This window comes from Venturia canescens, chromosome 3 (assembly GCF_019457755.1).
Source record: "Venturia canescens isolate UGA chromosome 3, ASM1945775v1, whole genome shotgun sequence".
NCBI lineage: Eukaryota > Metazoa > Arthropoda > Insecta > Hymenoptera > Ichneumonidae > Venturia > Venturia canescens.
The window spans coordinates 2,737,616-2,755,117 of record NC_057423.1 but is presented as its reverse complement, the minus strand read 5'-3'; the positions used below and the strand labels follow the sequence as shown (position 1 = coordinate 2,755,117).

The window sequence follows — 17,502 nt, the reverse complement described above, 5'->3', positions numbered from 1 at the left end:
TATCCTATTGCGAGATGCGGGCATGGGTTCACCGAGGTCAAGAGGCTCCAAATGTACAGCGCTGCTCAAGGGAAGCGCGGGGTTGCTTTCGAGGATTCGCTATCGCGTCTCCGAGCGTCCCCGCTGCTCTTTGCGTTCGAATGGATCGTGTGTCGGAACCATCAAGCCCACACGTATTTCGTTGAAATGAAATCTAGCGTGAGCGAAGTCCGCGAACGGTGTTATAGAGTGCCACTAAATTATACATTATATCTGATGTATAGTTGTCCAGAGAAAAGAGGGAGTGCAACATGCCCAGGGAAAAGCGAGTCGCCCCGAGTGACGTGAGACACGATACGCAAGAGCCCCCCGTCGCTCTGTTATTGCTCGCATTCGTTTGTTAGCGATTAGTTACTTGCGGAATGGGAAATAATAAAGAGCGAAAAAGCCAAGTGGAGAAATAAAGAGGGAGAGAAAAGAGAGAAGGAGGGGGGAATGAAAGGGAGCTAGAAAATGGAGCTCACCTTGACTCGTTGGTTCACGCGGTATCGATCGTTCGAGCAAACTTTCCAAGCCATTTTACTTCGGAGCCGCTGCTGCTGCCGCTGCTGCTGCTGCTGTTGTTTTTTCCTGCTTTTCGCGGTTTTATCCCTGCCCTTTCGATATCAATCAAACTACGCCGGAGCTCCTCGCGATTGCTATTTGCTTCGTTTCGAGATTCCCATGAAAAACACGTCGATCAGAATGAGCGAGGCTCATCTCCTGCCCCTTTTTAGAACTTGTAGGACTTGCATTAGGACACCGTTACGACTTGAAAATAGATGGGAATAGATGGGAAAGTTATTACACGGAGGCCGCGAAAATTCTAGAGGAAAGTACTAGGAATTTAGTATTTCGGGGACAGTACACGAGTACTGGATTCCAGCATTAATTCGAAGAGCAGTAATAAGAATTGTTCTATTCACCATAGAAAAAATAGACCAACGCATCCAAACCTTTTATTCACAAGACTCAAAAGTGTTTTTTTCTATGAGCATAGTAAATAATGTTTTCGGTCATTTCAAATATTTATATTGTGAGGTGAACGGTCAAAAGATTCTGGGACAAAATATCCCCTGCCAAAATATCCTGAAGAAAAATATCCTCGGACAAAATATTCTTGGGACAAAATATCCTCGATTTGAAAATACCCCACACTTGTAAGACCGAATGTCTATTAATATTTTTATCTCTATATTAATCAAGGAAATCACGATTATCATTACCAACGAAACTATGTTGGAATCATGTTTGAATGCGCGTGAGTGTGTGTGTGTGTTTGGATGTTTCGTGGGTTTGTGTGTGTCCTGCCTGCCTGGTATAAATAAATGAAAACAATAAAAAAAACATATAATCATTAAACAAAATTACAGAGGATATTTTGACCCGGATATTTCGTCCTGGGACTTACTGTCGCGTAAAGTGTGCTCGGGCAACCTTGAAAAAAAAACTAAATGTATGGTAAAATGTCACACGTATTCGGTGTATTTTCGTGTATTTATCATGGAATTTACTATGCTGACTGTAAAAATTTGTGATTTACAATGAATTTCCACTTATCAGTAAGTGCTAGTCTGACATGAGGAATAACACTAGAAAATAAAACGAAATGAAGTTGTCACGTGGATGACTTTTTGCTATGAACATGAAGCTGTTTAGAATTGAAGGGAGGAAAAATAGTAAAATTCGATAAATACTATGCTGCTTGTAATCGGTGCCTAAATACTTTGAAAATTCTTGAAAAATAATATATTCGTCAGTATGCAAAACGAATGCGTTTTCTCTGCGCATGTAACGTTGTCGAACCAGCCAGCCAACTCCATTCCCCGTATTCCGCATGATGGAAAGAAAAAGGGAATAAAATTATTGGCCTTTTGGACAGGGATCGCGTCGATCCGATGAACATCCATCGACGTATTTTATCACTGCGAAATCTCTCTTAATTAGCTTGTATCGGAATTGAGGACTTTCTTATTCTCCCGCGAATATAGCGAAGTTTCTCCGCGCGATGGCTCACTCGCATCGTGTCCAGGTCTCCACCGCACCCATCGAATCAAGTATGATTAATGAAAAAAGTTTTGACTCGCCTCCGAAACTAGACTAGTTCTAGACTCGGAGCTGCGCTTGCCCTCTCGATTTCTCTCCTTCTTCCGCGACCCATCCAGCGGAACAATGCTAAAAGAACTTTCTGGATTATCGAACATCTGCTTCAGATCTGCTCGCACACGCCAGAACGCGACAGAACGTTTCGCGGTAGCGTATTCTTCGGCGTAGTTACTTTCGCAGTTTTCCAATAATCAGTCGAGTCGAGGATCGTGATGCACTCCGCAAACTCCCGTGAAAAATCAAGCCTCGATTAATCGCGGCGCGAGCCCCGCTCCCGGGCTAAACCATCGAGATTCAATTTCTTAAGGTAGATCATGCCTGTAGAATCGTATTTTGTGGGCGTCTAAATTGGCTCGATTTATACTTCACAATTAAAGATTCTATCACTTTAAAATCATGTCAAAGTTATTAATTCAAAATTGTAAATACATTATTTCAACTTATTTTTTGGCAAATGAAATCATACAAGCCATCAATTGAACGGGGATTCATCACTGACAGAACCCCAAATTTCATTCGTTCCTGACGAAAATACTGTAGTGTTTTTTATTTAAAAAATCGCTTTAGAGAGCGCGAAGGGAAAACACAAAGGGAAATGAATCGAGAAAAGTCTGTGACTGGAATGAGCGAAACCAAGAGGAAGCAAAATGCTGAAATAAGCAAATGTGAGGTTACGAGTGCTCATTGCCAATTTCGTTCAATCTTTAATAAGACAATCGTCTCGAATTTTTTCCCAGACCTTCGTTATATACTTCATCATTATTGTGTACTTTTTCATAAACTTCGTAAGAAGCGTTCATTCGTTAAAAATAAACGATTTTTAAGGCATAGTCCCTACCCATTTAAACTCTGTCTAAATTTCAAGACTTTCTTAAGAAAATCGTTTCGTACATGGACTACCTCAAAGAAAAAACATCGCGAGACCCACGTCGCTGTTCTAACTTAACGAATCTTTCTACACGGAGAAATAAACGAGGTCGGAAATTGTAGAGGAAAGTACTAGGAATTTCGTATCTCGAGGACAGTATGTAAGTATACTGGATTGCAGCATTAATTCGAAGAGCAGTAATAAGAATTGTTCTATCCACCAATATTGATATCTTTTATTCAAAAGACTCAACAGTCTTTTTCTCTATAAAGATAGTAAAAAATCCTTATCAGTCACTTCCGATGTTTAACTGTAAAATCGGGCCACTTTGAAAAAAAAACTAAATGTATGGTAAATGTCACACGTACTCGGTGTATTTTCGTGTATTTATCGAATAGAATTTACTATGCTGAAAGTCAAAATTTATGATTTACGATACATTTTCACTTATGAGTAAGTGCTAGTCTATGCGACACGATGAATAATACTCGAAAAGAAAATGAAATATAGTTGTGACGTGCATCACTTTTTGCTGTGCACATAAAGCTGTTTAGAATTTGAGGGACGAAAAATAGGAAAATTCAAAAAATAGTACGCTTGCACTTAAATACTTTGAAAATTCTTGAAAAATAATATATTTCTCGGTATACAAAACGAATCCGTTTTCTCCGCAATGAGGGACGAACGGCGAGGGTGGGAAAAAAAATCGAAAAAAATGGTTTTCTACGGTCTCGAATGGATTGGGGAAATCAGAAAATCGTCGGGATGATCTCGCTGAGTAGCTCCGCTTCGCAAATAGAGCGAGAGGCCAAAGAGAGCGAATTTACAAAGTAGCAAAAAATGCTCGGACGATCGATCAAAAGAGTTGGTAAACTTGTAAAGGGTTTGAGCGCACAAACACATTCATTTTCTACCCCGTAAATACGACAATTTGTGAGTACTTTGGTAAATTGGATGTCCGCACTGGCGCGAGTGCCTTGAAAAAGTGCGGTGTCGAGCATGAAAAGTTTGAAAGTGAGTCCCCGGCTATTTGATAACTCGTTCCAAGGCTGAATCTCTCGAGAAAAGTTGACATTGAAAGCAAGACGATTTAGCGCTCGACAGAGGAATCGTTGAATCAAGGCGCTTCGATGCCGCCCCCCCCGCCCGAGTGCGGACTCACTCGAGAACTTAATTCCCGTGTATCGCCAACCAGCACTAAATCTCGGGCCATTGCGCATGCTCGCTTCCATTAATCTCGCTCCAAAAGCGAAGTTGGAGAGAGAAACGCGGGCAGAGGCGAGCAGAGAAAAGAGGATTGCGGCTACTTACCTCGGTGTCGTTCCACCACATGTGCAATCGATAGTTTCGGAGAACGGTTGGACTGTCGTTGATATGATCGACGGCGAGTTTAACCGAGGGCATAACGCCGCGTCCAAGATGGCTCTCGGGCACGTGACGCCCGTAGGGAAAAAAGCCGGCGATATAAACGTCGTGTCTCTTAACACCGCCAAGATTAATTGGTTTTTGTCCACCGCAAGTAAAAATGGCATCGAGGCACAGAACGGCGGCGAAGAGTCGGGCGACGTTGGAGGAGCGAGGCCCTCCTCCGAGGTCGCGACGCTGCGAGGAGCCGGAGCCCCCGGGAGGATCGCGCGGTTCCTTCGGAGCGTTGCCCATCGCGTGCGGACACCTCGGGCGCAAGCTGGATGCAAACGACCGCCGGATCTCACCGAAACATCCTCCGGTTAACCGGTTCCCTCTCGATCGACCTCGGCGCCATCTCCCTCGAGCTTCTCAACACCGGGGGCTTTGCACTTGCCTCGTCGACGTCCCGCCGGCCCTTCATCCGCCGCAACTTCATCGATATCCCAATCCCTCACTTCCGGCCCGGAGCCATCGACACTCGCACTTTTGCTTCCGCGCACTCACTCACGCACTCACTCCCGCCCCCTTTCGATTATCTCATATCTCGATCGCCATTTTTTGTTTCGCATCGAAAGCCTGGGACGGTAGGAAAGGAGGGGATCGAAAGGATTTGCGAAAACCGGGCGAGCTCGAGTCCCCCTTGCTCGCTTCACTGATCAAAACTCCCCGAAGACCGACCCCGGAGGACATCGAAATGACGATCACTCCCGGACGAACTCTTTTGTCCAGCTCGATCCCGATCGCGCCCTCGGAAACATCAACGTTTTTCAGTCCCTCGCTCGCTATGCTCAACGTCGTTATCGCATCCCTCTGTAAAGCACCGGTGCTGCGTTCGACGAGCGCGAATTCTCTTTCAAGCTCCTCTCCCTATTGGATTTTATTGGAGGGCTCATTTTCGGATTATCGCATAATCATCGATATCAACATCGCAGGCTTTGTCCTCCCGTCTCGATGGGCCACTCCTCTCGAGAATCACTCCGGTTTTAATGAGCGTCGATGCGTGTAGTTGCCACGAGATCTGTCAGTGCCTCCCTCGTCGAATACCACTCCGCGTCAATTACACCTGAAACAATGAAATATCGCGGTTATTCCGGGCTCGGGTCCCTTCGGCAAATTCGATTTCGAGGAGAGTTCGAAAACGCCGATTTCGGTGAGCAATTTACGTAATCGTTGCTGTCCCAACAGGTTCGTTTATTCGCACGCGTTCGCGTGGGTCCCCGCTTTAAAAAAGCGGATACTCGTCGATATTTCGTGCTGGGACAATGCGCGAGGTTATTTCCGAGTTTTCATTCGTCACCGCGCCGATCCAATAATCAGATTATTAAAGTTTCGAGTGAGTAAATAATCGTTTATTTATCGATGGGAAATTGGACGAGAATGGCTCGAAGATGTAGACGTTGGATGAGAATTGTTAGCACCGGTGCGGCCCGCGGACGCGCGAAAGCAGGCTTTGAGGAAAAACTTTTAATGAGACGCGCCCCGGCGCCTCCGCGCTCAAGTTTTTGCGAGTGTGTGCTCCCTTCGCGCGAACACCGCGCGCTCGAGTTTACAAATGATGCATGATACGTGTGCAATGTTATTAATGGAGTCTGGAAATTCGTAGTGCGAGCAAAGAGCGATGACGCTCTCGTCGTGAGAATAAAGCACAAGTTTAAAGCCCTCGCGTGCATGGACCATAATCCATATGCTGGTGACGAAATGCACCTGTGCGTGCTGCGCGCGCCCCTGCTGTCTTTTATTTACTGCTCGCGGGCGACTTCCGGGAGCTCGAGGTTAATCTGAGGAATGAAGAAGTTCGCGGAGGAAAATTCTTTGCGAGTGAAAACTATCGATCAAGCTTTTTAGGCGAGGATCGCGACCTTCGGTGCGGATGGACTTGATCCGCGACGCGAATCTTAACGGAGGAACATAAACGGGGCGACTCGAATATGAACGGGAAATTTCAATAACCTTTGGCCTCGCTCTCTCCGCACACGAAGCCGAGGAAGTTGTTACACGAGAATGGTTTCGCACACATTTTTTCAACACATCGCGCGGCTCAACCCCGAAAAAATGATTATCCGGTAAAAGGTGAAGCGCCGTCCGGGTGGCTCGTTTGAATATTTTTTGCCGCGCAGATCGATGCGACGAGGGCGGTTTGATCTCGGCTCCGGGGAAACGTCGTTTCGAGTTGTATCGTTTCGTCGTTAACTCCGGGGGCTCGTTCGAGCTCGCCGGGTTATTCTAGGCCGCATACTCGCCCGGGTGCTCCGCGGAGAACGAAGCCGAAAAGCGGGAGCGTGCGAGAGCGAGACGCCGCCTGAATAGGGCGCCAGGCTTTCCTTGTGCGCTCTCACTTTCCCTGAACAATGGCTCAATCATGGCACAATGCACAATTACACCGCTGCGAGCGAGTCTTCCTGGCCGAAAGCAGCATCGGAAGTATATTCTCAGGAATAAATCCGAGGGAAATTCCAACGAGGAACATTATCTTGCCAACTCGGATCGTTTGTCGGCGCGAGGCGAGCTTCGGTGCTGTTGCGGGATAAGGGAATCACGAGTACAACGCGCTGGCTGTGTGTACGTGCGCGGGGACAATCCCTCTGGTTTGCCGCTCGGATTAAGACGCCTCCGGGGCTCGCACACGCCGCGCACAGAGCCCGGAGCTCGGCCTCGTCAAACCTACTTTCCCCTGGGCGCTAACGAAACTAAAAACAGAGCGAGGCCCTTCCTCGAACTTTATCTCGGCGGAGTTTCCTACCAGCGAAAAACTCCGCCCCGGAACGTCCTGGGTAAGCGCTTGCGAACTTTTTCCGCTTTTAGATTCCACTAAAAATCGAATAATCCCGCGGTGTTTATTCGTTCGCACGAATCCATCCGGGGGAACGACCAAAAAATATCGGATTTCAACGAATCCTTGTAACGGGCGCGACAAACTAATTATGGAAAGCGGGGAAGCACTCGTGGCTCCAAACAAAAGCGTTTCCGGAGCTTCCTTCGGACCGTGATATTCTCTCGTGTCAATAAAATTCACATTCGATTCTCAACAAAAGCAGGGTGCAAACTCACTTTAGCTAAAGCAAACACAAAGACAATGGAAAATCGGGTGCGCTCGCGTGCGCCGCGAGCTCTCGCGCAGTCTCGCGGTGCGTTAAAGAGATGTTCCAAAATTTGGAACTTGGCGCACGTACGCCTGAGAGGAACGAGGACAAAGCTTCGACGGCTCAATGCGCGAGTCAATATGGAAAGAACTGCGTCGTCGAAAATAGCGATGCGTTTGTACGCACCGACGCAGCTGCCGTGCCCGCGGAAGCGAGGATCGAGAAGCCCCGTTTTCCCGCGAGATCGTTAAGGCTCGCGCACTGTCGGATCGTTCGCGTAGTGCCCTTGAAATATCCCGAGTGTTGGCTCGATTGAGCTCGTGAGAGACCCTAACAATTTCTAGGCTTCGTGCTCGAGGGCAGTAAAACCGCACGAAGTCAAGAAGCGAATGAGCGAAGGCGGAGAAACGATTGGCCAAGGCGCCGATATAACATGCACGTGTACGCGCGGACATGGAGCCGGAATGTGTGCGCGTGCTGCTCGTGAGATTATCGAGCGTTCGCTCCAACCTGCGGCGAGCAGATAGGAAAAATAAGGGCGCGGGTTACCCGGAGGATCTACGTAGCGTGCGATATCGCGTCGCCGACGACAACGACGACGACGAGCCTACAGTCCTCGTGCATTAGGTCTGCCTTATTGCCAACCGACTACTCACGGCTGACTCGAATCATGTTACTGTGCCAAGGCCCAGCCTTGGCGGGGCTGTTCCCGGCACACGGCCATTCGTTTGAATATCAAATGAGATGTTATTACTTCGCTATGACCGTGAGCTTGCTGGCGATTTCGTCCGCGAGCGCCGAATGATCGACGCGCTGATCCTTTTGTTTCCCGCGGCTTGTCGAGCCGAAGTGCGCCGCCCCGGACAAGCCATTGTGCAGTCGAAATATGCTCGAGCATTTCATCCGCGGTGGCGATCGACACCTCAAATTGCACGCGCCGGGCGAGTCACTCCTTTTGCCTTTGTGTCCAACGGAGCGCGCTATTGTGAGGTTCAACGCTCCCTTTTCCCGACCCCGGAGATGAGGATTTTTCTGAAATCCTGATTTCCTGACAGATCGCGACGAGCTCGCCGGGGCGAGAGCATTTTTTCGTATTTTTCAGTCTGTCTGAGCATTTTCGTTTTGAAATTGAAGACTTTCACGGGCTCTGCGCACGAGGAGCCTCGGCGCGGAGGAACTCCGGAGCTGGGGGATTAGAAGTAATTGACTCTCGACGCAATAACCTCCCTGGAAAGTGCTATAAAGTAGAATAATCTTGAGTGCGCGATCAAGAGAAAGGACGATGGGGTCGTTAAATCGAATAAAAACGTGGATTAGCGAGAGCGATCAGTGCTTTGAGCCATTACGATTCTTCCGCGATGACTCGAGGCTCTTGATTGGTTTTAAATTTTCATAGGCTACCAACACGCATCGAATTAACGGAGGCCCGAAGTTAACCTGCTCGGCGTTAATAATTCATGTCGTCGTTGAGAATAGGCCGACACAGACGCCAGGGGAAGGTTAAGAGCTCCGTTACAATGTAAACCAACTTTCTTTCGTAACTCATTCAATATTTCCTTGCCACACATCCGCGGCGGTGACCCAGGCTTTATTTTTCCATCGCATCGATCTCTCTGAGCCGTCGCTTTAAAAACGAGGCGATTTAAAAATACTGTCAGCTTCGCAGTATGCAGAATTATCGATTTTTTCATTGAGGCTCTTCACTAGAAAATTGTGCTTCGAAACTTACACAGAGCGATGACGAGCATTCTGGCTTAGCCAGTGTCTTTCGTTTTGCGAGTCGTTTCTAAGCTAATTTGCACAATTTATTCATAGTTATTTCGAGATTAAGATAGATCGTGCCCGTAAGATCGTTTTTTATGGGTGTCTAAATTGGCTCGATTTTTACTTGACAATTAAAGATATTATCACTCTAAATTCATGTCAGAGTTATTTTTAAAATATCTTTTCAACTTATTTTTTGGCGAATGAAATTACAAGCCATTAATTGAACGGGAATCCATCGCTGACAGAACCCCAAATTTCATGCGTCCCTGGCTAAAATTCTATAGTTTTTTATGTCAAAATTCGCTTTAGTGAGCGCAAAGGGAAAACACGAAAAAAGTGTTAATAAAAAGAGAGAAGACTGTGACGGTAATGGGGCAAGCCAAGAAGAAACAAAATGCCGAAATAAGCAAATGTGAGGTTACGAGTTTAACCAATTTCGTTCAATTTTTAACTACTAAAACGATCGTCTCGATTTTTTTCCCAGACCTTCGTTATATACTTCATTGTTATTGTGTACTTTTCATAAACTTCGTAAGGAGCGTTCATTCGTTAAAGATGAACGATTTTTGCGCATGGTCTCTACGCGGAGAGACTTTTACACGAATATTTCGGATGTATACGTAGAAATATTTACTATGTTTTATAGCAGCGCTGGTTTATATCGCCAATATATTACATTTCACCAAAATACATGGTAATTTAAACGCCGAAAGCAGTTTTTTCCAATTTTACTATGTAGAACAGGCAAAATTTAGGTCTGTGACATTTTACATCGAACGATGTATCAATATCTGAATGTCACTCTTGCCTTTCGTAAATTTTATCATGCGGTATTTCCGATTTTCACGATCTACTTCACAAAATGTTGCTATTGCGAATCTCTATACGCTATAATGCGAGTCGAAGTACAACAAATTCAACTATTCGCCAGCATTGTGTATTTTGATAAAGGAATAATGTTTGGGTATTTTTATTCATTCTTCTGATGCAGAGCACTTCGAAGCACTTGAATCGGATTGAGATGTTGGGAGTGTGATGAATAATTTTTAATACACATATATACGTGTATTTATTTATACACATTGCTTCACATCCGTGTTTTCGGAATGTAATTATTATCATTCTTTGCCTTTAGTTTGTAGGTAACGCATATATTCCTATCAAAAAATTCACTGAGAGTTATGACCGGCCGTTGAGGATTAATGTTCGGCATCATAGCAAACGCTTCATAATGTCTATCAAAATAATAATTTGACAATGCAACCGTGATAGCAAAGATTTTTCCACATTTTTCAGCACAAACATGTGTTGTCTCAAAAAACTCAGGGCCTTTTTCTGCAGGCACCGTCAATATTGATCCAGATTTTAAGGTGAAAAGGGGACCTTTCATCCATTTTAGTATGGAAACTGAATCGAAACAATTGGATTTTAAATACTGCTGAGCTATTATTGGCAAATCGGAGTCAAAAAAGAGACCAAGGTTATTTTACTCGTAACTGTTCTGATTTACGTTTACCAATGTTGAATATTCGTGTTATCGATATTAAGAAGCATCATTACCGATACAAAAGTATTTCATAGCACGCAGTAATTCGTGAAAACTGAAAAAACGAATGGAGCTGAAGTTAAAAAAATTCTCCAATTTTCTTTCACATCGAATTCGCAATTTCGTCATTTTTCAATCAACGCCAATGTTTAGAAAAAGAAAAATAGCTGAATTACAAATGTCTTTTGCTCAATATTTCGTTGGACTCGAACGCTGCGAACTTCAACGTCGTTGAACTCCCTCGAAAATAAATTCTCGTCGCGCAATCGACGAGAACTTTTGCGGAAATGTTTGGGTCTCTCGTTCACCTTGTAATACTCGATTTTGCAGGAGGTACGAGCGAGTGCTTTCGCGCGTATACATACGTAATTACACGTGTATGGATCTCCTTGCAGATAAAATGCTCCCGATGCCGATTAAGATAACGTCGATCAAGGGAAATCCGATAGAAAGCTGGATTACAAAAGTCTGTTGGAGAATGTGAGCTTCTGCGGAAGTAAGCGAGGCACAAAAGCTGGATTACAAGGGCACGGGAGGAGGAAAACTGGTCGAATAAGGTGAGCGGAAAAAGAGACGTTGTGCATCGAAAGCGTGCTCGTGGCTTCGCGAGCCAATACTTTTCCGAGGGCATATATTCCACTAACGATTTATACCGCGTCACAGAGAATCTCGGACTCGTCGAACCCGCGTCGTTTTATCCCCGAAAAAGCTGCCGGAGAATCCTCGTTCGTGCTGGACGCGAGCCAGCGACTGAAACGCACTCGAATCTCCGCTGTCGCGGTCCTCGCTAAGAAACCTCCGTAAACGTGCCTCGGAGCTCTCCCTTTCTTGAGCGTTTCAACTTTATTCTGTCTTTTTCTAACTTCCGGCTCAAAACTCGGTTCACCCTCGTATCCGTCATCCTGTTTCCGTTTGGAAGCGGGTGACACGAAATGGCGGAAGCGAGAAATAGAACAGCGCGGGAGTGGAGCGCGAGGCAAGCGTCCGCGGGGTTTTTCTTTGTCGCTCTCATCAGTGCTTTTTCCGAGCGATTATCACGGGAGGAAAGTCTCTTTCGAAAGCTCCTCCTCGTGATCAACGGACCGGGTTTGTCCTCCCCGCAGAGTCGCGACGATCGAATTCTCGAGGGCGGACCGATCCCGATCGACTTTCATCTCGCTCCCCCGCGACGATTCGAGCTCTCCGTTATCCCGCCGAAATCCCGCAGTCACACCGGGATCAAGCGGTACCCTTAAATGGACCAGACGCCGGGCTCAAACTTGGCCCTTTCTGGATGGTAACTCGGCCAAGCCCAGCATCCTGCGATGCACATGCAACGAGGCGAGGCGTCCTCCGGCTTAGATGATCAGATAACGAGGTTAAGCCAGTAGCACAGTATAATAACCAAGTTAGTCTTGTGCACTGGTGCTGGCTGGTCGACTCCAAGAACGGATTAATTGTCAAAGCATGAGCTAGCCAAAGTCCGGGTCGATGTGAGCACACAGCGTGACAAATCGTTCCGTAATTTCTCGACAATGCGACACCGCGCGTTGGCGGAGCAAGCTCAGCGGAAAAATTATCTCATTTCTGCCGAAACTCTCTCCCGCCGACGCTTCTCGCCTCGTTCCTTCTTTTTCATCTGGCCCGTTTTTATTTGCCCAATACCGCTGATTGGAGCCATCGATTCCTGGAGTAGAAGCGATTGCTCGACGAGCCGCGAACTCCGCGACACTGTGCAACTGTTCTCCAGGAGTTTTCTCGACTCGACTGAATTCACTGGAGTTTGCCAGCACCCTCTGTCCAATCATCACTTGGCTCCTGTGAGCTCGGACCTTCGCTCGTGATCGAAGCCGACCGGGGAAGCGACTTGCACGACGCGTACCTGCGACTGCTGCCCTCGCGAGGGGCCCTCGTCGCGAGAGAGGAAAAACCGCGAACGACCTCGAGCACCCCCGGCACGCCAAAGTTCGCGGAAATTCCGTGGAAGCCTCCAGCGGAACGTAAGCAGGCAAAAAATGCCGTGAAAATTCGCATTTCCTTCTCGATATTGGCTTCAAAGCGAAACTCTATAACGCGGCTCCGAAGAGTTAAATATTAGCTCCCCGCGTCTCAAACACCAAGGAAAAATGGAGCACGGCGATGCGAAAATATGCGCTGGACCGCTGCATTGCCAGGGCGTCTACAGCGAGCATCGAAAATCAATAGAGGAATTCGCCTACACAGATTTTTTGTGCGTCGTTCAAAACGAGCTTCGAAAGGAGTGTGTTAATCACGGCGGAGAAAAGGATGAGGATTATCTCGGTGCGCGTCCGTTCGTTTTTTACCGCGAGCTGCGTGTACAGACCCGGAGAAAAATCGCATTTTATTGCGCTCGCCTCTCTCGCTCTCCCTCCTCGAGAATTTATCGACACACTGAAGCGCGCGCGCACACAGGAACGGAAATAAATATTATTTGTGCCCACGGAGAGGGCCTCGGACTCGGAGAGACCTCGTGCCCGCCACGGACACCCGATAAATAACGAGCACGAATTTCATCGAATTTTCCGATAATCAATTTGAAATGCATCACGGCCGAGAGGGGAATTCGAGAAGCCTGCGCGCCTAATTAGCCAGCACCGACGGAAATCGGTTCTCGATAAACTTTGCTAGAGAAACAACGCAGCTTCGCTGAATACCTGATCATTCGGACGATTGTTAACTCTCAATTTACCCGTGGATCAATCAGGACGCGAGACGACACTGCGATGGCTGAGAAATCGAGAGTTCCACGGAAACTATTCTTGGAGTGAGAATTGAAAGGAATCGGGGTGACATCGCGAGACGATTTCGCACGATCGTAGAATGAAAAAAACGTTTGTTCGAGCAGGAACGAGGGTTTATGATCCTGAAGAAATTAAACTTGGTAGGGAGCCAACGCAAAGAAATGCTTCGCCGAGTGTGCTCTTCGTGTTTTGGCAACGATTAGACATCATCGTTTTATGACTCCTTTACAATTCTATGAATTTTCAAGATACTCGGGCGTCGTTGGAAGTTTGATGGTCACGCGGCCTCGGTGCGCGCAAGGGCTCGGTATTGGAGACCCGCTTCTCCAAGAATTACTATTCGATAAGCCTCTTCGAGCGCGACGCTAAGTTTCCAACAACGTCGCAGTCCACGGAGAGACTTTTTTACGAAGAATTACTACATTTTTGTAGCAGCGAAAAATTAAATAGTTCCGTATTTTCCTTTCCACTGTACTGAATTTTCCTCAACAACTTGGCAAAATTCAAGAAAACGGAAAATTAGTGGCACATGGTCAAATATTTCAAGCAGTCGCTTCGGTTATGAGCGAACTTTGCGTCGTCGAAAGAAGTAAATCTTCCTTTCGACAAAAAGTTTTGCTTCTCTTCGACGTATTCAAAATGCGATGAGCTCGCATTGCAAAAAGCATAACTCTTTCTTAATAAATCAACGAAAAAAAAAAAATATATATTGTAATTTGTTTGGAATTGAATTTGAAAATAAAGAATTTCGAGTTTATTATTTCCGATACTACAGACATTTCACCAATATTTCCAGTCCAATTCACCAATTTTGAACGTTCCATCAAAGGCACGAGTGTCCTTCACATATATCGATGCATCGTTCGATGCAAGGACGTCGCGAACCTAAATTTTGCCTGTCCTAAATAGTAAAATTTGAAAGAACTGCCCTCGGCATAAAAATCACCGTGTACTTTGACGAAATGTAACGGAATAGCGACACACAGACCAGCGCTCCTACATAAAATAGCAAACATTTCTATGTTCTTATCCCAAATATTCGTACAAGAGTGTCTCCTTGAAAAACAACGATTGCAAATTCGTCAGGAAAGGGAATTGGAGAATGAGTGAAAAAATTGGACGTTTTTTCCACCGTTTCGTTGGACTTCACAGAGCAAACTTCGTCGTCCAAGATAGAGTCATTATTTTTGTCTCCCGTTTTTCTCCTTCGTCCGGAGCTCCCCGAGCGTGTACGTGAGCTAGAAATTAGCGAGGTGTTTCGTGATGTTCGCGGGCTCCTAAGTGACGTAAAGCACTGGCTGCACCGAGGAGAGTCCCCCCGCTAGCCGCAGAAAGAGAACTCGTCGCCCGGTTTCTACGCGTCTGTGGCAAACCAAGACGAAAAGTAACCGCAGCTGAGGAGCAGAGGGAAAGAGAGGGCGAGTCAACGAGGGTCGCAGTGAAAGAAAGAAAGAGAGGAAAAACGGGAGAGAGAGACACATTCGTGAGAAGGATGCGTTCGCCACCGGTGGCTGGAGTCTCGAGTTCTCAATGCCCACAGCGCACCAGACTATACGGAGCCGAGGCGCTCATTGTTTCTCCCAGAACAATGCTGTCATTGTGGCAATGTGATTAGACCTCAAATAAATTTTCTATCGCGCATTCTAGAGGCTCTTTTTTCCTCGCGGGTGCCGATAGTTCGAGTAAAACAAAAACGGGCCGAGGGGGAAGGTGCGCCACTGAACGGAGACAGATTCCAGCTTGATCTAACGATTCGTTATACCGTGCAGCAGATACGAACAAACCAGCGCGCGAGCGGAGAGCTTCTCTGGAGGAGGAAGAAAGGAGGGTCTGTGAAAACAGTCAAGAGGATACGAATGGACTGCAAATAGGAAAAACTAACAAAACTTTCATCCGGGCAAACCACTCTTGGAACACACGACCAAGTATTCGTGTAAGTCACCATTTTTTTCTCCCCTCCCGCCTTTTTTATCGACGCTCCCAAGCCTTTTGTTCCGAGACTCACTGTGCTCGACGCCTCGGATCGACAAATGTTGGCAATTTTCAAACTTCTCGCTCATTAAGTAACTCGATCTTCGGAAAAAAGAGGGAGGTACGTGCCTTTCCGGAGAGGAGATATTAAGGAGGGGGGGGGGGAGAAAAGTTGCCTCGATTAGGCTAATTTTTTGCTTTTCTCGTCCAGTATAGACGAGCATCGTTTAAGCTAAGCGATCGTGATCTCGAAAGTTAGAATTTTTTTTCAGGGAGCTTCGCGGGGCCGCAGCTTTCGATAAGGGCTCCGTGGAACGTCGTAACGCCGAAATCGGTAAAATTGAAAATGACAAAGAGTCGCATAATGCGTTTGAGAAGTGAAATTGGAGGTTGATCGAGGGAGCTAATGAAAAAACTGGGATGAAGGAGCACTGCGCAGAGCAATGGAGAAATTATTGACGAGGCTTGTTTTGTTAAAAGTAAATGAGAAATATTGAGCCTCGGACGACGAAAGAGCGATAAGGCTTGACTGAAGGCGCAATCTGCGGTGACAATTAGTCCAATTAAGCCGGGAACGAGGTCTCGTAATCGGAGCACGTTGGCCCGAGGTCCGAAGCCGAGGAAAGCGCGAAGGATCGGGATCGAAAAAGCGCGGAGGATTCGATGCGCCGAGGAGACAAGAATCGATGTAACGAGGGAAAAGAGTCGGGCCGCGGGGAGAGCGGAAAACGCTGCTCTCGTGGCAGAACCGTCGAGTAATATAATCGTTTGCCACGGGCACTTGAAAGCGAGAGGAGAGGCTCTCTAGGTGTGGAAAGAAAACTCTTGCGGAAGCCAAGACGTTGGATAAGCGAGGGTGAATCGAAAAAAGGAAAAAGTCCGACGCCGCTCTCTATCCCTCGATGCAGGGCTGGGGTTGGAGGCAGAGCGAGAGGCGAAACCGATGCGGGCAGAGGAGGCCGAGAGCGAGGGTGAACGTCCGTGCTGGCTACTGGCTACGCGAGTATATACGTCGAAACTAGCCCGACACGAGCCAAACGGCTGGCTCCCCTCCGCGACGTCGATACGATCCGCGAAGCTTGACCCTCGAAGATTGAGCCCCGGAGGAAGGAGGGAAACGGAGAGGTCGAGAGAGGCCGGGGGACGAAGAAAGCCGGAGTTTGGGGCTGAAGTTTTGCCGGTGTGCTTCGCGGTGTTACATTCGCCGCGGCGTATTGAATAAGCGCCGAGGTAAGTAGCGGGAATGAAGAGCGACAAAAGCCTGGAGAATCGGGCAACGAATCCTCCGCGAGTCTCGCAACGCGTGTCAGTTTTTCTATCGAACTAGAATAAATGTTCGAGCTGTCTCGATCCCCAGCGAGATCGGGGTTCTCGCGAAAACTGGTGAAAATTCACTGGCCCCGCGGTCACCCGATGGAGGCTACTAAAATTTCGTATTTCCCCCCGCCGGGTCCATGTGACTCGGCCGTGGCTCGCTCACTCTCCAGCGGACTGGCAACCGATCCCCACGTGTTCGGCCGCCGGTGGTGCTGCTCCGCGCCCGTGGTTTTCAGTGGAAAAGAGAACTTGCGTGAAAGCTTCGAGCTCCGGAGCGCTCGCTAAGTTCCTTGGAAGTTTGTCTCAAGTTTCGCGCACCGCCGAATATCTCGCGAGCAGGAGCAACTTTGGGCCTGCGGCGGAATGATTTTGTTACGGGAATTTTTATTGAGATAAATGGCTGCGGAGCGGACGCGTCGAGGGCTGCGAGCCTCGGTAACTTCTTGCCACATCCGAGAGGCGAATCGATCATCGGCTGCCAGGCTGGAGAGTCGCGAGTATGCGGCCGAATCTCGTAGAAAAACAAGCAACCTGAGCGAGAGCGCAAAGCGCGCGTTGGAGTTCCAATCGACGAGTCTACAGAAACGAAGGGGAACTGCACTGGCTCGGCGTCGCGCCGCGAGACCGCCGACGACGATGCGCCAAACGCCCTTTGACGATCCCGCGCGCGACTATGTCGTC

The 17,502-nt window shown here is 47.4% G+C and overlaps 1 protein-coding gene across 4 annotated transcripts in view; it reads right to left on the bottom strand.

The window, feature by feature from the left end:
- The window catches only part of GABA-B-R2 (gamma-aminobutyric acid type B receptor subunit 2), a 97,917-nt gene that overhangs the window by 75,212 nt on the left and 5,203 nt on the right, over nt 1-17,502 (bottom strand). For all 4 annotated transcript variants that reach the window (XM_043414013.1, XM_043414011.1, XM_043414015.1 and 1 more), the window contains exon 2: nt 4,304-5,462. In XM_043414013.1, coding sequence (XP_043269948.1) covers nt 4,304-4,651 — 348 coding nt within the window. In that variant the 5' untranslated portion in view covers nt 4,652-5,462. The remainder of the gene's footprint in view (nt 1-4,303; nt 5,463-17,502) is intronic.